This window comes from Naumovozyma castellii, chromosome 2, assembly GCF_000237345.1.
Source record: "Naumovozyma castellii chromosome 2, complete genome".
Taxonomy (NCBI): Eukaryota; Fungi; Ascomycota; class Saccharomycetes; order Saccharomycetales; family Saccharomycetaceae; genus Naumovozyma; species Naumovozyma castellii.
Genome location: NC_016492.1, coordinates 445,788 through 466,187, shown reverse-complemented (window position 1 = coordinate 466,187; position 20,400 = coordinate 445,788). Strand labels below are relative to the sequence as shown.

The following is a 20,400-nucleotide window of genomic DNA, read 5'->3' as shown; positions in this document are numbered from 1 at the left end:
TTTAACATGAACGTTTTTCTTCCATCATTCGTTCAATAATTATCATAGTCATTCACTTATTCCCTTCATATAAGGCTTAAGCAATTTCAAACATCCATCCGCTCGAAGAAAATGTCCACTGAATCTATTAGAATGGTCTTGATTGGCCCTCCAGGTGCCGGTAAAGGTACTCAAGCTCCAAACTTGGTTGAAAAGTTCCATGCTTGTCATTTGTCCACCGGTGACATGTTGAGATCTCAAATCGCTAAGAACACTGAATTGGGTCAAGAAGCCAAGAAGATCATGGATCAAGGTGGTTTGGTCTCCGATGAAATTATGGTTAACATGATTAAAGATGAATTGACTAACAACCCAGCTTGTAAGAATGGGTTCATCTTGGATGGGTTCCCAAGAACTATCCCACAAGCTGAAAAGTTAGATCAAATGCTTGCTGAAAGAGGTACTCCATTGCAAAGAGCCGTCGAATTGCAAGTTGATGATGACTTATTGGTTGCTAGAATTACCGGTAGATTGATTCATCCAGCCTCTGGTAGATCTTACCACAAGTTATTCAACCCACCAAAGGTTGATATGGTTGATGATGTCACTGGTGAACCATTGATTCAAAGATCTGATGACAATGCCGATGCTCTAAAGAAGAGATTGGCCGGTTACCATGCTCAAACTGAACCAATTGTTGATTTCTATAAGAAGACTGGTATCTGGTCCGGTGTTGATGCTTCTCAACCACCTGCTACTGTCTGGGATGAAATCTTGAAAAGTTTGAGTCAAAAATAAACATATCACGAAAGTACTGCCGTTGAATGATTGTTATGCTCATATTTCCAATATATAATATATTACTTTATTAATAGAAAACTTTATATATCCTATAATAATATATTTTTATTATTTTATCTAATGTAATTATAACTGGGCTGTTATTATTATTATTATTATTATTATTATTATTATTATTATTCTTATTATTATTATTATTATTATCATCGTCATCATCCATTCATTAATTAATTTTTGTCTTGAGCGGCCGCATTTTTTTGGATAGCGTGAAAAAATATAATAACAACATCAACCTGGACCTTTAATGCAAAACAAAACTAAACAAAACAAAAACAAGATTCAATTATTGAAGGAAAGGCAGCATTTTACAAAGATCCTATACCATACTGTCCTTTAACCGTGGTTTATCTTTTAATTTTTATATCCCGATCCAGTGTATTAAGCGATTGTTGCTCCATCCAACAATCCATTAATTGATATACGCATTCATACAATAAAGGAAAATGTCAGAAAAACCATCACCTTCTGCTAGTCCTATGGTAGGACAACAAAAGGTTACACCATCAAGGTCTGATCCTGGAGAGAGACTAAACAAGATTCCATTAACTAAAGTGGATATCTCAAAATATGCCATAACGACAAAGAACAGAACCAAACCCAAACCTAAACCCAAATTACAGCTACCAGCAAAGCCTAATCCAAGCTTGAACATTAGTCCTGGATTAGCATTTATATTACAACATGAGGCAGAGATTAACAGGAAGAAAGCCGCATTGAAAGCTGCCAAAGCTGATTTAGTTACTTCTAAATTGATAATAGCAAATTCGGATCAAGTTTCAAAACTAAATAATGCAAATCTCCTGTCCTTACTCCGGTCAAAGACACCACTAGGGAAAGTGAATAAGAATAAAACGGCACGAACCCCCAAATTATTTAACAATGCCTATTCTTCAGAGAGAGAGGTGAAAAGTGCAGAACATAATCGTATACTAAAGCGACCTCCATTTAAAAGAGCATCTACTACTTTATCTGAACCACCAGGTGACAGACTTCCTAGCCTTTTACCAATTACCCCTAAGACAGTTAAGATAACTACTAGATTAATAAAATCAACAGAGAAACCAGTTCATACAGACGCTGATCATACTTCAAGCCCACTTTCAATACCTATTCTTTCAGTTTCAAAAAATAATTCACCTGCCTCATCTACAAAGGTTCCTAAGGCTTCGTCTTTCCTATCAAATGTTAAGAGTTTATTGAATAAGAGCACAAAGGACACTACAAAGAAAACGTTTCCACCTGCTAAAATACGTATATCACTTTCAAACGCAGTTCCAGATACAGACACTGAAGATGAAAATTCGTACGAGACTGGTGATACAGAGGAAGAACAAACTCCGCCTGAGGAAAACAATAAAATAGAGCAAATAAACGGAAAGGGAATACCAGGAAACATAGATAAATCTGTTAAATCGCTTACACCACCCCTAATAGCACCTTCAAAAGTTCCATTAAGTACAGACGGTAACACTAAAGAAGATAATGCATTGGAACCTGTAAAAATTACTGAGATTGAAGCTCCAACTAAGCATGCACTAGGAATTGATGTTGACGAGCCAATGGCTAGTAACGTATCCAAAGAACTTCCCATAAAGGAGAACCAAGAACTAAACTCAGAAAATGATAATAAACGTAAAGAAGAACCTAGTGGACAGGATGAAGGCAACATAGCGAAAGAAGAAGTAATATCCAAACTAGCAGGCACAACAACCGATGATCGTTCTCCAAAACTAGTTGCAAACACTAGAATAACAGTTGGAGATGAAAAGGATGACAATTTAGTATTATTGAAGAAAGAAAAGTATTTATCTGTGAAGGCTGACAGCAAACCAATGGTTAGTGCCACCATTGAATCCGCGAATAATGAGGATAATCCTCCTAAGAGTAATGCAACGTTAGAAAAAGGAAATCTACTGCCTGATGTTTCCTTGAATGAAGTTGAAGAGAGACTATTTTTGCAAACTCTAACCTCTTCAAAAATCGGCGGAGAAGAAAGAAAGACAGCGGTTGCTGATTTGAAGTTTTCTAATGGGGAACCTTCACAAACTGAATTGCCAACTATTGAATATTCAAAAGAAAAGAATGTTAGTGAGAAACAACCTGAAAAATATCACGATACAAAAAATCTCGTAGATGAAGCTCCTGTTTCTGTAGAGGTAGATAATGAATCTGATAATGGTTCGGCCGACTTATTTACAGATGCTGTTGAACATACCGAGCAGAATCCAGCCACCGATACGATAGTAACTCAAGACAATGAGACAACTCCAGTGGACATTCCTATAATCGCAAATGAGAAAATTGAAACAAATATTGAAGATGAAAGGACTGAGGGTGGTATTCAGAATGTAGAACAGAAGGATACAAGAGCAGAACCAAATGAAATCACATTCAACGATAAATCGACCATTCCCTTCAAAAGACCAGAAGAACCTATGAAGAGGAAAGAACTCTTTTTGAATGAGACAGATGTAACAACAATACAAGATGGAAAGAAGGACAAACCACCAACCAACGTAACCGACATGCCAAAATCTGCTGAAAATATTTCTCAGATATCAACACTTACTGAGAAAGAAGAGATGCGTCAAAAGAAAGACATCTATCCAGTAAAAGAAGTTGGGAATGAAACAGAAAGTAGTACTAAAGCGGTGGAAAGCATTCAAGGTTCTCCTGAAACTAAATCGTCAGGTGTCAGAATATCAACTCTACTGAATGATAAGCCAAAGGTGGATAATTCCACTAAGATTGCTGAAGCTGTGGATATTGAAATAGATATGGCAACCGAATCAGAAAGTTCAGAATCATCAAAAGATTCACACACTGAAGAATCAGAAGAAAAAAAGACGACTAACATAAGAGAATTATTGGATAAGGAAGCAAGTAGTGTGACTAGTTCGAAACAGAGCAATGTAACAGCTATTGAAAAGAGTGGATCAATTGGAGCAGTTGGCTCAATAAAGGTTGCCAACACCGATTTGAAGGAAGTACCTACGGTTGAAAACAAAGAAAAGGAAGTAGTGTCTTCATTAAAGAGAAAAAATTCTGATACTTTATCCTCTCCCAAAGCAAAATGGGCTAAAGTGTTATCAGAAGATTTACCCCCAAGCGCTTCTCAGAAGAGTGGTCTCCTAAGATTATTTTCAAATGTATACAAAACATCATTGTCAGGAAAAGGGAACGACAATTCTTTCGAATCCATTTTAACCAAACTAACTCATAGACCAGCTCGTGTCGAAGCAGAATCAAACGATACGAACAGTTCTGAACCGATCGAGAAAAGGCGCCATCTGCCTAGAGAGAGTACTCAAAAAAATTCTCCTGATGTCTTCCAATCAATATACTCTAGTCATCAGCGACATCATTTAAAAGGCTCTGTCATTTCATTCACCCCAACTGAGAAGGAAAAGATGAAATTTGAGTCGTTTACTCCACTAGGACAAAATGCTAAGATGGAAGTCATTTATATATCTGATAGTGATGACAATAATATTTTAGACGATGCAGGTCCTGCTGACATAGATGAAATAAGTGATACTGGTTTTGATGATATAGAAATTTTAGAATACATTAAGAATTCGTCACCAATGAAGGATGGTTCACTTGAAGAAGAACTGACTGGCAATAAAGTAAACCAAGTGGTACCTGAGATTACTGACCCAGAAACTGAAAGAAGATTGTACGAAAGAAAATTAGCTATTGGCGTTTTAGAAAAGTTGGATGATAAGAAGGTTTATAGTAAACGTGATATGTGTGATCTAATAGAAAGTGGAATTCCAAACCATACCCCATTTGACGATGATCCGAAGTCGAGTGCGACAAACAATATCTGCTCTGTCGACAATTACCAATCCTCACATATTTTCTTTTATCAACAAGTCCATAAAAAGGATAGGGTTGAATATAAATCGTTTGACACAACTGCTAAAAACGACTATAGAAGCCAACTTTTATTGACTATGCCAGAAAAGGCAAGAACAGAACAAACCAATAAAGACAAAATTTTAAACGCTACAGAACCAACGTCAGGTTCGAAGATGTCTTCAATCGAACATAGCGACGGCATAAATCATGCTGAGAAGCGGTCGAGAAATAACTGGAGGAATGAGTGGACTAGAACTCTTGGAATGGCCAGAATATATATATATCCTGGAAGTCCTTTAGGAGTCACAGAAGAGCAAAAGAAAAGTTTGGATGACACATTCGCCAAAATAAATGATCTGTTTCAAGTTAAGTTTAGGTCTATTTTTTGTGAGGACTTCGAACCGAAAAGCACTAATATTGTACTATTGAAAGGCGATAGAGAAAATTTCCAAGATGATGAACAATTCAAGGCGCTTAGTGAGACAGTAAAGAGAGCGTCACTTAGTAGAAAGATAAGAATATGGCCCTTAGAAAAGGTCCTAAGGTTTATTAAGAATATGGACATTGATTTATCAGCATGGGGAATATCCACAGTATCTGAAAGGAAAGAAACAAGACAGCATTTCTTAGAAGAACTTTACGAGCGCCGTAAAACAGAGGTTAGTGAAAAGCCAGATAATAGTCAGAGATTAATTATCGGCCCAACGTCGAACAGTATTAAGAAAGACATAACTAAACCTGATGGTTATAATCCGGCTGTAAAAGATGACTCAAGTGACGAACCCTATTTCTCAGAAATTATAAACTACCTGGAGAGTTTGCTTCATAACGCATCAAATATGATGACCAATAAAGATAATGAACTTTCTAAGGCTAACGGAATTATTAAGTCGTTAACGGGCACAGTACTTGAGAATGAGATGAAATTAACGTCGTTGTCAAGCTCTTTGCACTCCAAAGAGGCAGAAATAGAAGCTATCAAGAGTTCGAATGAAAAGTATAAAGAGGAACTGAAGAAAAGAGAAAAAAAGTTGAAACAAATGGCCGGAAAAATTCATAAATCATCCTCTAAGAATAGATTGAACAAAAAGATGTCAAAAAGCGTGAAATATCTTTTGAAAGAGCTTGCCAAAAAGGAAAGTCTAATAGAAAAACTGGAAAAAAAGCACCTAAAAAAAAAGAAGAATGAGAAGAAGTATTCGCCAAGGAAATCTGCAGAAAATACAAAAAGCAAACATGATAACAATACTGAGAATGTCAAATCGACCAAAAGAAAGAAAAAGACTAAAAAGAGTAAAAGCTTGCCATCTCAAACCGATGCTCTTTTTAGAAATTTAAATAATAATATGACGACGGAAGGAACAGTTAATCTGGAAAATCAAGGTTCCCCTCAATCGACTCTTTTCACTCCGATCAAGAACCCACAACACACAGAGGAGGTAACTGGCTCTTCAGAACTCACGAAGGAAAGTGCAGTGAAGCTTCTCAATAGAGAAGTTGAAAAATACAGAGAATTTTTGAATGGTCATGGTTTTGATCCAAATAACGTTTAGAAAGTAATTTATGTAATGAATGATATATTGAAATTGTACTATTAGAGTAGGTATGTAATTGCAGTAATGATTACGTTGTAATGAAATATATCTAAATCAATTTTTTCTGTTTGTTGTGTACGAACCTTATTACGGAGAAGCAGTAGATGGAGAAATGGTTTTCGCGGAGGGTGAATGGCTTGATCTTAAAATACATACTCATCAGTAAGAACAACATTTTCTAATAAGAATAAGAGCATAAAGCCGAAGAAGCGGCGAGGGTAACGTTAACCACACATTTCTAATCAATATCATAGTAAGATTCGACTGCTTGAAATGTTTCAAATGGCAAAAACACCGGCGCTTAGTGCAAGTTCTGACCCCAGTACTGCTCTTAATACCAGTACCAAAGGAACTATCAATGAGAGAAGTGAAACGCTGCGAGCTACACACTTCATTGCATCTGAAAGTACTGAACCACCTTTAAAAGTCCATAAACCAAACACTCATGCCAAAACAATCGAGAACAGAATAAGCAATAATTCAAGTCCTAAAGAAAAATTGAAGCCGCAGCAACCTATCAAGAAATTGTCAGATCTATTTAAGGCAAAGAAAGCGAGTGGTAATATACAGGCAACTAAAATTCAAGCACCAGTTATTAAAATGCCACCCACGGTTGCGAAACTCCCGGAAAGAACCATACGAGAGAACCAAGTTAATAGTGAAACTTCACTAGAACCTCCTCAAAATGCCAAGAATACAAAGATTGATCTTCAACCAACTGTTGAATTACAAAAAGTGCCACAACATACTCATTCCCGACGTAGAAGTAGCGGGAATGCGAACCTATTTGTTCCTCATAAAATAAATACGTTGAAAGCCCTTTTTCGTGATAAAAAAACACCCTCAAAAAAACCACCTTTAAATGGATTTGAAGATGGGTTAGAAGGTAATAAATTGACTAAAGGTCCTCCCACTATTGCAAGTCCAAAAAACCAAAGCCCCACAATAAAAACTAAAAACATTCCTCCAAAAAAACCATCTTCAGAAATAAAACCCACTCATGACTCTCAAGCTAATGCTCTCAATGCTGAATTACCTTTCAAAATGGATGGGAATGAGAAATCTCTCGAAAAACTGAAACCAACCTCCCGAGTAGACGAGCGAACGGGATCATCAAGACTACCCGATAGTAAGACACATGGCTCTAAACTAGCTATTTCCAGTGAGCCGACAAAGACCAACCAAGATCTTAGAGACATGAAGACACCGACAGTACTAGGACCCAAGGTAAATGAAACTATGGTGAAAATGGCTTTCGGGAAAATTGTTCATAAAGAACGTATTTCTAGCAAAAGCACCCTTGCGAGTAAAAAAGAAGAAAACAAGCCAATTGACTCGGAAAACGGTTCTAAAAGTTCTAAGGGTACATCTGAAAACCAAATTACACTTTCAACGTCTCCTCTAACCTCCCAATATGACCATGACAAATGGGTATCGGAAAATGTGGAAAGAAAGACGTATCTTAGCTCGATAGCTACACACTCAACTAAAGCTCACAATAGTGATACAGGAAGAAAATCAAAATCTTTATCAAATTCTTTTGCCAAACCCAATGATGAGAGAGAAAAGATACCAAGTTATAATACAGATATCAACGAACGATATAGGCGTAAGAGAGGACATCTAGCTGCCGAGAAAGGAACAATTTCCCAGAAGACCCAAAATGTATCTTTGGATTCACGTTCTCTTTCTATTGTATCTGCCAAGACAGACGCAACGACAAACGAATCACCAGAGAGAATCGAAAATGGGACCGATAAGATTGGGAAAAAGGTTAAGACTATCTTGTCGCCCAAAGAAACAAACGATGAAGACAGTACTGAGGACAATGACAGATACAGTCCTAGTGATAATTTAGTATCTGTGAAAGACAATAACAGTGATGATTCCATAACTGTAAAGCGTAGACATTCCTTAAGAAAAAAAATTGTTGTGGATGATGAATCATGCAGTTCCAAAGCATCTTCAGATGATATCACGTTGAATAAAATTAAATTGGCGAATACATTAGAGCAGAAACGTCCGAACAACGTTACGAAGAGCCCGAGGAGGAATTCAAAGAGTGAAGCCAAGGAGCAACAGAAAATAGAGCCTTTATCTGAGCCCAGTATCTCAAGTGAGAGACTGAGACATGCTACTACCACTGCCCTGAATGCCTCCATAATAGATAGATCAGTACCTGCCAAGGCAGATCTTATTTCGGGTTTTCCAAACGAAATGGAAATCAATGAACTCAAAACCAAACTTGCTACAATTACAGACGAAGTTATGAAATACGAACTTAAAGTAGCAAGCTTACAAGGGAAGATATATTATCTAAGTAAGGAGAATAATGACCTCCAGAGGATTTATAGTTTATTATGTGAAGAAATGGAACGTATATCATTGAAAATTGGTCAAAATGATGGTGTACAATCAATTTCAAATGCCGTATCTGTGGCACCTGTCACTGAAGTCATTGAGAAAACGGAAGAACCAGAGACTATCGATAATTCGACTATGGAGGAGAAATATGATGTTACTATTGATTTGTTGAAAACTGAAATTAAAGAACTAAAACAGTCGAAGGATAGAGCAAGCATCGAGGTTAGAGCAGAATTGAATGCCTTGGAAAATAATATCCTGCTACGAATTAAAGAGTATGAAAGATGCCAAGAAGCGCTAGAGAATGAACAAAATATTATAGCTAACGTAGAATCAATCGAAGATATCAATACCATAGAAGAGAGCCCTTTTGTTAGAGCTCTAAAGGAGAAATTGATCAACACCCATAATGAATTAAAAGAGGTTCGTAATTTGACTACTATTCAACTTGGTGAATTGAAAATAGCTCTGGAAATGGAGAAACGATCTCTTAAAACGGCAAATGATGAACTAACTGCGAAAAGAATTGCTCTAGCTAAAAGCACCGCTTACGTCAAGCAATCTAAGGAGATGATCATTACTGCAAGAAACGAAGTTGCAGTGAAGGATAACCAAATTACAGAGTTAAAGAAACTTATTGAGGAGAAATCTAAGAAAACGACCATTAACAACGATCCAAGGCTTCTTCAACAAAATAGCGAACTAGCTGTAAAATTCTCTAATTTGTTCAATAATCATCAAGCTTTGTACAAGATGTCTGAGCTACAGAAAAATCAGGTACAAGCTTTACAGAATGAATTAGAGAAAGAAAGGGCACAAGCACGTTACATGTCCTCGATATTAGCTCAACAATCTGCAGAATTGTTGAAATCAAAAGATCATTCTCAATCTACTTCTCGTTCTGATGATTACATAGAAGAAAGAAACTGGGAAAAGAAATACCGTGAACTTTTGGAAATGCGAAAGTTAGAAAAACGTGATTTCCAGCTTCAATTAGTTAACGTTCACAAAAGTTATTACACTTTACTAGCAGATCGGGAACGCGGTTTTAATATTATAATTGACAGGCTAAAGAAGAAATGTCAAAACCAAACAGATAATAAGCCTGAGAATGAAGAAGAAAACAGTTCAAACCTACAAATTTCTCCTACTAAGGAAGCAGAAAAAAGAAAAGCTGAAACATCCTTAGTATTATTTGATGAAAAATCGACAGCCGTTTTGAACGGGGCAAAGGAAACGTCATCAGAACCTTAGAGAACAACATTCATTGACCTAACAACAGCCATTTTAATGTTTGCTACTTACGATTGCCGATACTAATATTTCGCTTTCTTGTCGATATTCATAGAATTAATATATTCTTTTATCTAATAATTAGATATTGTATTAATATGCATTACTTTTAACTACTTAAAAATTAAAGAATGTTTTCTTGATTATATAATCGAATCTTTCACGAGAAAACATTCTCAATAGATAAATATTTTTCTATAACGATGAATTGTTTTTAATTGTCTCGTAATAACAAGTGGAATGGAACTTTTTACCATTTATAATTACTGTATTCTTCCATATCCATTCACCTAGTTCCTCATCATAAACACTGGTAACCGAATCTTTACAAACGGGACATTGAAAAGTCATATCCTCGGTAGATTCAGGAACGATGACGTATTTCTTACTCAAATCAGCCGTTTCTGAGGTACTATTATTTGCATCATTCTTATTTAATGATAACATATCTTCGAAATTTGACATTTGAATATTGGTTGCAGTTGAGCTACCATTTGAGCCGGATGCATATTTCTGTTGATCAACATCAGCTATAGTTTGCTTAGGGTTTTCATTGAATGTATTTTGTGTGGAGACGATTTCATCGTCATTGAATTTGACCCATTGTGAATCATGTAAATACCAATTTCTTGATTGAATATTTTTTTGAGAAGTCATTGCATTTGTCTGTGCATTTGTAGTTGAAGAGCCCTTTATTCTTTTATTGATTCTGAAATGCCAATCTAAATGAGCAGTTTGTAGTTTCCTCTCTTCAATGCTGTTACCGAATCTTTTCCCACACGTGCTACATTTGTTCGGTTTGTTTCGGTACAGTAAATGAATTAAACTTTTTGTCACTACTGGGTTATCATTTACGATATTCTGTTGTGAGAGTTGTAACGTTGGAGTATTTAAGATATTTACATTGGCGGTGGCAAAATATGCTTTACAATTTGACACTACATCTTGCAGGAAAGATATTGAAGGTAAATTATTATTTTTTGCCTTTTTCGAATTTAGCTTATTGGTAGAGTCGATCTTGTCAAATAATGTTACTATGGATTCCTTTGGTGGAGTAAAAATCAGACCTGCACCATTTAAGGAATGGAATAAGGTTTGTATGCTTGTCAATTTACTAGCCTTTTCCATTTCAGCAAAATCTTCTGGTGTGACAATCCTAGAAACGTTACCAAATAGTGAGGAAACAGATCCATTGAATAGTGGTGATGGTGAATTATTGGTTCCCAGGGGCATCGGTGTCTCTGTTGGTTCCAGAGATGATGTTGTGGTTGATCTTTCCCGTTGTTTCAATTGTTGTTCTTGTTGAAATTGTTGGTATCTTACCCTTTCTTGTAATACTTGTTGATCCTGTGCAAACACTTCAGTTAGTTGTAATTGCACTTGCTTCAGAGCATCCAAGCTTAATTTCCCTCTTTGCAATTCCTGTTTCAATTGTGATAAGACCATTAATTTTGTTTGCAATTTCTGATCATTTGGTTGGTCCCTTAATCTTTCATTAGTGAGCCCCGCCAGTTTATCAATTTCTCTTAGCAGTAAAGGCACCGTTGGTGTGGGCAACATGGATTGGAAATTCTTCTGATGTAATGCACTTGCCTTAATTAAGAACTGCTCAATTCTCTCCAATGCTCCTCTTTCAAAAAGTGGTAATGAACCACCCGTTGTTTCATTGGGAGTCATCCAAGTTTTGAACATATTGATTAGTTTTGTTCTCGTTACGTTATCCACCAGTAAGTATGTCTTCCTATACAGAGAAAATAAATTCCTACTGAAATATATGGTATAGGGGCTCCCAGCATTCTTACAAATGGAATCCAAGGCATAGAATGCATACAGTTTCTGACTGGGCATGCATTTTTCGATGCGGGATTCTAGGGCATCCACGAAGTATTGTGCACATGATATGTTCTCTTCTGCTATCTTGGTCAAAGTGGTAATGATAGGTCTTGAGTTGAAAGTTAGTTCATCTAGGACACTGGTGAAGTCCTTCACTATGATCTCCGTCTCCTTATCCATGGTTTTATGTATACTTGTATGAGTGGTGTGTTTGGTTGGTGTTGGTGATGATGAAGTTGTCAAATTGTAGAAATTTCATTCAACATGGATAGTTGAAATTTGTAGGGTCGGTCACCTTGGGAATAAACAATACAACTACCAAACGAGACAGAATAAAGATAGAGGATTATCGTGACAAGATGAATGAAACAGATAGCATTTCACCTCAACGATACGCGGCGCATTTATCTGAGTTTTATCCTATTGTGAACCGTAACAGTAATGGTACGCCGATGAAGAATGGTATTAGTGCGACCAAGAAAATACCTGATAATGAAAGTTCTCATACGATTGTGAATGGGTTAATGGATCGGAGTCGTCGACCTTCCAGTGTTGTTTCCAATACTAGTTGTATAAGTGATTTACAGACTTTGATTACTAAGAGGGATGTTAAGAGTACTATGGATAATATGTCTCATTTGTTAAAGAGTACTAATAAGTTTGCTCAATCGTTGATGGAAGTTTCTGAGAGTGCGAGTGGTATGGCTACTGCGATTGAGAATATGGCTAAATTGAAAGGTTGTAATGATGATACAGCTGAGAAACTTTTGAATGCTAGTGGACTTTTCCATTTATTGGGTAATCATGAACAGATATTATCTACATATGTGAATGAATTATTATGTGATAAGTTACAGGATGAGATTGATGAATTTAAGATCAATAGTAAGAAGTCAGAGAATGAATTTAAGATGAATAGTAAAGAACAAAGTTTAAAATTGAAATTACAAGAGAGGAATAATATGAAATTGGCCAAGAGGAAGATTCGGAATTTAATATCATATCGAGAGAGTTTATCTAATTTACAAAATCAATTAGATCAATTGGAGACTCTAAAATATGATTATTATAGAGATTCGTATTTATTGGTCGATAAGACATGTAATCATGTTTTAACTAATATTGCGACAGTGTCTAGGACCCAAGTAGAATTATCTGAGAATATTGCACGAAAGGGTTGGTCTGGAGGTGGATTAGATGAATTATTGATTGACGCGGAGGATCCATTTACCAAGGATAATGATGAAGGGGAGACAGTGACAGAAAATAATGATTTGGTAGAGGAGGAAGAGGAGGAAGAGGAGGATGGAGAGGAAGATGTAGAGGAAGGGACTGTTTCCGTTAATTCTAGTACTGAACGAGAGAATAATGATAACGGAGAAGAGAATGCCAGAGACAGTTCATCTTCATCGATAGCAACATCATCAGGTCCATCGTCTAATGAAGGGACGAACAGTAATAGCAAGAAACACACTGAAGATGCAAACATGACATATGATAACTCATTTTCGCTGCCGTTTACCACTAGTTCACCCACACCAGAGTCAGAAGTTAATGGTGACATACTGCCGAGGGAAGAGGAAGAGGAAGAGGAAGAGGAAGAGGAAGAGGAAGAGGAAGAGGAAGGGGAAGAAGTTGAGGAGGCAGACAATTTAAAGTATTTACAATTGAATGATGAGGACGATCATGAATAGGTAAAGTAAAGTAAAGTAAAAGAATAACTAAATAATTATATACAAAAAGAGACATTGACATTGACATTTACAAGATAAGATAAAATGAGATGAGATGAAATGAGATTTTTACCAAAATTTGTACCAGCTCTTATTCTCTTTTTCTGATTTTGCTTCCCATTGTTTGACTAATCTTTCATCATGTTGTACTTTCTTCATCATCGGTCTTTCCTTTGATTTGACAGTATTGATGGCTAATTGAGCGATTTCAAAGCTATGTTTCCTTTTCAATCTACATTGTTCCCACCCAACCATGGATCCTAACAATAGGGACCCTAGCCCCCAATTTGTTGCCTTCATAGGGTTCTTATGATAAATAAACATGAGTGATCCGACTACGAATAAACTGGAGAACCCTACCATTCCGGCGTCTCTAAAACATGGGATCTCCGTGAGTTTCTCTGGTGTGAATTCCTTCCATGAGAGCGTATTCCATGCCTGCTTGAAAGTTTGCGAGTCGATGACTGGTTTTGTTTGTTGTGCTGTTGCGGGGTCGTTGAAGTGTGGTTTGGTGTCCTGCAACAGTATCTTCTGACCGGGGGAGTAGTTTGTCAAAGGTTTCTCCTGCTGGGGTTCCTGCTGCTGCTGCGGTGTGCTGTTGCTTTTGAAGGATGGTAGCCAGCCCATTGTATATGTAGATCTTGTAGTAGTAGCAGTAGTTGTTGTTGTTGTTGTATTCCCCGTATATACAGCTCAATAAGAAGAAGAAGGGGAAACTGAATTGGGCGGCTAAAATCAAAAAAATCAAAAGAGCTGGGTAACAAACAGCCTGTCACCAAACACGACAAATCACGTGCCAGATCCAAATCCCGTCTTCTGATTGGCCCAAAAGCTGTGTGCGGCAGTTTCTGAGCGCGCCTTTCTTTTTTGCTCAAAGCTCTATTTTCCTTACGTAACACGCCAATCCCGTCGTTTAACAATTATTCATATATACAGCACTGTATATAACAACACATCACATCATCACATCAGCTCAGCTCATCTCAAACAGAACAGAACAAATCTAGTCTATACTTGCTTGCTCGCTGGCCGCTCTATCCACCCGTCTGCTTCACAAACAATGCTAAACTCCACGTCCAGGTTATGGATAAGAAAATACACAGCTTCCACCGCTAAGGCTGCCGCTGCTGCCGCTGCTGCTACTTCTACTGCCACTTCGGCCACCACCAAGTCGGATTCACTCATGGCTGCACACGCATCTCATGAGTCCGCCACGCCATTCGACTACGACGGACTTTTCGACGCTGAACTAAACAAGAAGAGACTCGACAAATCATACAGATACTTCAACAACATTAACCGTCTAGCAAGAGAGTTCCCACTGGCTCATCGTCAACTGGAAAACGATAAAGTAACAGTATGGTGTTCCAACGATTACCTGGCTCTTTCCAAGAACCAACAAGTCGTCGACAAGATGAAATGGGCTCTGGATAAGTATGGTGCTGGTGCCGGGGGTACCAGAAATATCGCAGGTCATAATAAGTTAACTATGCAATTGGAAGCGGAATTGGCTGCCTTGCATAAGAAGGAGGGTGCGTTGGTGTTTAGTTCATGTTTTGTAGCTAATGATGCCGTGCTTTCCCTATTGGGGCAAAAGATGAAGGATCTCGTGATCTTTTCCGATGAATTGAATCATGCTTCCATGATTATTGGGATTAAACATGCAAACACCAAGAAACATATCTTTAAGCATAATAATTTGGAGGAACTGGAAGAATTGTTAAAGATGTATCCGAAATCACAACCAAAATTAATCGCTTTTGAAAGTGTGTATTCTATGGCTGGGTCCGTAGCTGACATAAACAAGATTTGTGACCTGGCAGAGAAATACGGTTGTCTAACTTTCTTAGACGAGGTCCATGCTGTCGGATTATACGGTCCACATGGTGCTGGTGTTGCGGAACATTGTGATTTTGAAACACATCGTTTAGCAGGAATTAAATCACCAAATATGGGTTCTAAACGTACAGTCATGGACCGTGTTGACATGATCACGGGGACCCTAGGTAAATCCTTCGGGACCGTGGGAGGTTACGTGGCCGCATCTGCCAAATTAATCGATTGGGTCAGATCGTACGCGCCCGGGTTCATCTTTACCACCACGATACCACCAGCTGTGATGGCCGGTGCCGCTGAAGCAATTAGATTCCAAAGATCACATTTGAATTTGAGACAAGATCAACAAAGAAATACCGCGTACGTGAAGCAAGGTTTGAAAGAGTTGGGTATCCCCGTGATCCCCAACCCATCACATATCGTCCCCATCTTAATTGGGAACCCTGATTTGGCTAAGCAAGCTTCCGATATCTTGATGGAGAAACATAAGATTTACGTACAAGCTATTAATTTCCCTACTGTCTCGAGAGGTACAGAAAGACTAAGAATTACTCCTACTCCAGGTCATACTAATGAATTATCAGATATACTGTTGAATGCTGTGGATGATGTGTTCAATGAGTTGCAATTACCTAGAATTAGAGATTGGGAAAATCAAGGTGGTTTACTTGGTGTGGGTGAACCTGGTTTCAAAGAACCTAAGAATCTTTGGACAGAACAACAATTGAATTTAAAGAATGCGGATTTGAATCCAAATGTTTTCGATCCCGTTATTGAACAATTGGAAGTGTCTAGTGGTATTCAAGCTTGATGGATTGAATTACCAGCTATATTTATTTGTCATGTTGGTGAGGAGAAAAACTTATTTATTATGTATGTAAACTAATTTAGAACCAACTAACCAACCAACCAACTAATACAGAAAATTAATAATTAACAGAAAATTTTAAGACATAAAAATAATAATAAGAAACTTATTTATATTTATTTATATTTATATAAATATGAAAAAGAAATAAGAAAGAATGGATGAATGATTGAATGAATGCATCACAAATTGTTGTCTTGTAATTCTTGTTTCAAATTGTTAGTGCTTTCCTTTAATTCACTTGTCAATTGATCCACATCGAATTCCTTGGTACCTGTGGAGGCATGATGCTGTTCGCCATGATGAACGTTAGCAGAAGTGGTAGTAGCAGTAGAGTCATCATTTTCAATTGGAACTTGAGAAGCCAATTTAGCAGTAGTAGATTCTGGGGTTATGGTAGAAGTGGTAGTAGCACCAGTGGATGCTGGTAATTTAGCCTTAATAAATTTACATAATGGACCACATTTCTTTTCCAATTTGTCACATAATGGTTTTGATTTTTCACAAGCCAATTTACAAACTTCATTAGATTTAGCCTTGGCACATTGACATAGATGTTCCACGACAGCGTCAATTTCCTTTTGATAAGTACAATAAGTCAATGGTGAAGTGAAAGCAGCAATGACACCGACGAAAAGCAAAGTCCAAACGGAGAACCATGAGAATAATTTATGCAAAAGGTAGAAAGTGAAAGCAGCATGGAAAGTTTTCTTTGGAGAGTAAGCAAAGACCAATTTTCTCATCTTTGCTTGCTTGACAGGCAATTGCTTCAAGAAACAATCAATGTGAGGCTTCAAGTACCCGACGGTATTTGGACAATCCTTAATACCATACTTGGTGATTAACCCTTGACCTAAAAATAGTTTTGACAAAAATTCGATAGAACCAGTAGTTAAGAAGATGGTGTAGAACACTCTTAGGAAAAAAGTGATTAGATTGACTTTCTTCAAGATTAACAATGCGACTAGAGCACCACCGAAGATCTTACCAGTTTCAATGGGGTTTTTCCATAGTAAGATATCGCATTCTGGTGGACAGCATTTCTTGGTATTCTCGGCAGGAGCAGAGGAAGCAGATGGTGATTGAGTAGACATCTTAGCGTTAGTTTTGGTTATGGCTATTTGAGTAATTCAACAATGGGAGAGCAAGCCAAAACGAGAGCCAAAAAATGTCAGTGGCGAAAAAGTGATCTAACAGTTCACTGCAACGTTTATATAAAATGCTGCCATATTGCCATTTGCGCTTTTTCTTGTGGCGAAAAAATAATTAAATTAAAACGGGAGGCAGGTTTCTTTGTCAAGCAAAAAATGTCTTCTTGTACGAGCACCACGCTTCGTCAGCAGATTACATAAGACATGGTATGGGAAATGACATTACTAAATTAACCGTTCAGCGACTGGTTCGTACTACTATTGCTATTACTATTGCTAGTACCATATTCCACTTAGCGTAATTATACACTAATATGGCCTCGTAACTAATTAACGCCGGAAACGTTCCTGCGGGTAACAGCTGTCAGCAATGTCTGGGTGTGCGGGTAACCCCATCCAAACATTTTTGCGTGAAAAATTCCGCCGGGAAAAAAAATCCTCGAGCTGATTAATTCCATCGACTATTGTATGGCACGTATAATGAATGAATGGATCCTCACTGAGGCAGACAGTTACCTATATATACATGTGACTAATTGCACAATGTTTCACTTATTAATACTTGCTCGACCTATATATAAGCACTCCTCCTTGCGCATCTGTCCCTTTTCTGGATCTTAGTCCCTAGATCTAAAACTCCGTGAAACCAGTCACTCAATTACTCAGTCAGTCATGTTGCGTTGCACACGTAATTTCCATCACTCTACCAGATTACTAAGAGGTCAAAACCTCACAGAAAAGATCGTCCAATCCTACGCTGTCAACCTACCTAAGGGCAAACAAGTCCATTCAGGTGACTATGTATCAATCAGTCCTGCTCATTGTATGTCTCATGACAACTCATGGCCCGTCGCCTTGAAATTCATGGGATTGGGTGCCACTAAAGTATTCAATAATAGACAAATCGTCAATGCCTTGGATCATGACATTCAAAATATGTCAGAGAAGAACCAAACAAAATACAAGAATATCGAAAATTTTGCAAAGAAACATGGGATCGATTTCTACCCCGCTGGAAGAGGGATCGGTCATCAAATCATGGTCGAAGAGGGGTATGCCTTCCCCTTGAACATGACTGTCGCTTCAGATTCTCATTCAAATACTTATGGTGGGTTAGGTGCCCTCGGGACCCCCGTTGTGAGAACAGACGCCGCTACCATTTGGGCCACAGGTCAAACGTGGTGGCAGATCCCACCGGTGGCTAAAGTGGAATTGAAAGGTGAATTACCTGCAACCATCTCAGGGAAGGATATTATCGTTGCTCTATGTGGTGTCTTCAATAATGATCAAGTTTTGAATCATGCCATTGAATTCACAGGGGATTCTTTGGATAAATTACCTATCGATTATAGATTAACCATCGCTAATATGACTACAGAATGGGGGGCCCTTTCTGGTCTTTTCCCCGTGGATAAGACTTTATTAAATTGGTATCATGATCGTTTGAAGAAAATTGGTCCAAATCATCCAAGAATTAATGCAAAGACTATCGCAGATTTGGAAAAGAGGGCTCAAATAGTTAAGGCTGATGAAGATGCTAAATACGCAAAGAAATTAGTTATTGATTTATCCACCTTGACTCATTACGTCTCAGGTCCAAATAGTGTTAAAGTCTCCAATACTGTGCAAAATTTAGCAAAGGATAATATCAAGATCGATAAGGCTTATTTAGTCTCATGTACCAATGCACGTCTTTCCGATTTGGAAGCTGCCGCATCTATAGTATGTCCAACGGGTGATATTAATAAGATTAATAAAGTCGCACCTCATGTTGAGTTTTATATCGCTGCTGCATCATCAGAAGTGGAAAAGGATGCTCGTAACCTAGGTATCTGGGATAAATTATTGAAAGCTGGTTGTAAGCCATTACCATCTGGTTGTGGACCATGTATTGGCCTGGGTGCTGGTTTATTAGAAGCAGGTGAAGTTGGTATCAGTGCCACTAATAGAAACTTCAAGGGTAGAATGGGTTCCAAGGATGCATTGGCCTATTTAGGTTCCCCATCTGTGGTGGCTGCCTCTGCTGTGCTAGGTAGAATTGGATCTCCAGCCGAGGTTCTTGGTGTGGGAGAAATTAAATTTAATGGTGTTAAGGCTCATGTCTATGAACAACCAAATAATATCGCGGTAGAAGAGACGGACCCAAGTGTGAATTCCATTGCTTCTGCTGTGGAAATCTTGGATGGATTCCCAAGTGAAATCTCAGGGGAATTAATTCTTTGTGATGCTGATAACATTAACACAGACGGTATCTATCCAGGTAAATACACTTATCAAGATGACATTTCAAAGGAAACAATGGCTAAGGTGTGTATGGAAAATTATGATCCTGAATTTGGGAAGAAAGTTAACGCCGGTGATATCATCATTAGTGGGTTCAATTTCGGAACAGGTTCCTCCAGAGAACAAGCCGCTACTGCTTTATTAGCTAAGGGTGTTCCATTAGTCGTCTCTGGTTCGTTCTCTAACATCTTCTTCAGAAACTCTATTAATAATGCATTGCTGACTTTAGAAATTCCAGTTCTAATTGAAAAACTAAGAGCCAAATATAAGGATGCCCCTAAGGAATTGACTAGAAGAACTGGTTGGTTCTTGAAGTGGGACGTGGCAAAGACTAAGGTCATTGTCACCGAAGGGTCTCTAGATGGACCTGTCATTTTAGAACAAAAGGTTGGTGAATTGGGGAAGAACTTGCAAGAAATTATCGTCAAGGGTGGTCTTGAAAGTTGGGTTAAGGCTCAATTATGAGGGGCATACATAAGAAGAAGTTATGTACCCCTTTTATTTATTCAAATAGTTATTTATTGTTACATAGTCGATAAACGTTTAACTTAATTTATTGTGTTATTTAGTTTTTCAATATGTGTCTGAATTTACTGACATTAAGCTCTTTCAAGCGCCTAAGACAAAATTTCAAAAATATTGATTGTAGAGTGAACTTCAATAGTAGAAAAAATCATAGCAACAACGAAAGAGCATTATCTTTGTGAATCTTGGGACCAATCCAAGCCCTGATACTGCTA

The 20,400-nt window shown here is 37.7% G+C and overlaps 9 protein-coding genes across 9 annotated transcripts; 6 read left to right on the top strand and 3 right to left on the bottom strand.

Annotated features, from left to right (window-relative positions):
- Positions 1 to 111: 111 nt before the first annotated feature.
- Positions 112 to 777, top strand: ADK1 (adenylate kinase ADK1; the record flags this gene model as incomplete). Its single annotated transcript, XM_003674684.1, has 1 exon — positions 112 to 777. The coding sequence occupies one exon, from the start codon at positions 112 to 114 to the stop codon at positions 775 to 777; it is 666 nt and encodes a 221-aa protein (XP_003674732.1).
- Positions 778 to 1,283: 506 nt separating this feature from the next.
- Positions 1,284 to 6,257, top strand: SIR4 (chromatin-silencing protein SIR4; the record flags this gene model as incomplete). Its single annotated transcript, XM_003674683.1, has 1 exon — positions 1,284 to 6,257. One exon carries the CDS (start codon positions 1,284 to 1,286, stop codon positions 6,255 to 6,257), a length of 4,974 nt encoding a protein of 1,657 aa, XP_003674731.1.
- Positions 6,258 to 6,572: 315 nt separating this feature from the next.
- Positions 6,573 to 9,917, top strand: NCAS0B02720 (uncharacterized protein; the record flags this gene model as incomplete). The annotated part of the gene is made up of 1 exon (XM_003674682.1): positions 6,573 to 9,917. One exon carries the CDS (start codon positions 6,573 to 6,575, stop codon positions 9,915 to 9,917), a length of 3,345 nt encoding a protein of 1,114 aa, XP_003674730.1.
- A 234-nt stretch (positions 9,918 to 10,151) lies between these two features.
- Positions 10,152 to 11,969, bottom strand: PCF11 (Pcf11p; the record flags this gene model as incomplete). The annotated part of the gene is made up of 1 exon (XM_003674681.1): positions 10,152 to 11,969. One exon carries the CDS (start codon positions 11,967 to 11,969, stop codon positions 10,152 to 10,154), a length of 1,818 nt encoding a protein of 605 aa, XP_003674729.1.
- A 179-nt stretch (positions 11,970 to 12,148) lies between these two features.
- On the top strand, positions 12,149 to 13,483 carry IVY1 (Ivy1p; the record flags this gene model as incomplete). Its single annotated transcript, XM_003674680.1, has 1 exon — positions 12,149 to 13,483. The coding sequence occupies one exon, from the start codon at positions 12,149 to 12,151 to the stop codon at positions 13,481 to 13,483; it is 1,335 nt and encodes a 444-aa protein (XP_003674728.1).
- Positions 13,484 to 13,591: 108 nt separating this feature from the next.
- On the bottom strand, positions 13,592 to 14,149 carry COX20 (Cox20p; the record flags this gene model as incomplete). The annotated part of the gene is made up of 1 exon (XM_003674679.1): positions 13,592 to 14,149. One exon carries the CDS (start codon positions 14,147 to 14,149, stop codon positions 13,592 to 13,594), a length of 558 nt encoding a protein of 185 aa, XP_003674727.1.
- Positions 14,150 to 14,582: 433 nt separating this feature from the next.
- On the top strand, positions 14,583 to 16,169 carry HEM1 (5-aminolevulinate synthase; the record flags this gene model as incomplete). Its single annotated transcript, XM_003674678.1, has 1 exon — positions 14,583 to 16,169. One exon carries the CDS (start codon positions 14,583 to 14,585, stop codon positions 16,167 to 16,169), a length of 1,587 nt encoding a protein of 528 aa, XP_003674726.1.
- A 239-nt stretch (positions 16,170 to 16,408) lies between these two features.
- Positions 16,409 to 17,320, bottom strand: RTN1 (Rtn1p; the record flags this gene model as incomplete). Its single annotated transcript, XM_003674677.1, has 1 exon — positions 16,409 to 17,320. The coding sequence occupies one exon, from the start codon at positions 17,318 to 17,320 to the stop codon at positions 16,409 to 16,411; it is 912 nt and encodes a 303-aa protein (XP_003674725.1).
- Positions 17,321 to 18,049: 729 nt separating this feature from the next.
- Positions 18,050 to 20,125, top strand: LYS4 (homoaconitate hydratase LYS4; the record flags this gene model as incomplete). Its single annotated transcript, XM_003674676.1, has 1 exon — positions 18,050 to 20,125. The coding sequence occupies one exon, from the start codon at positions 18,050 to 18,052 to the stop codon at positions 20,123 to 20,125; it is 2,076 nt and encodes a 691-aa protein (XP_003674724.1).
- Positions 20,126 to 20,400: the final 275 nt, after the last annotated feature.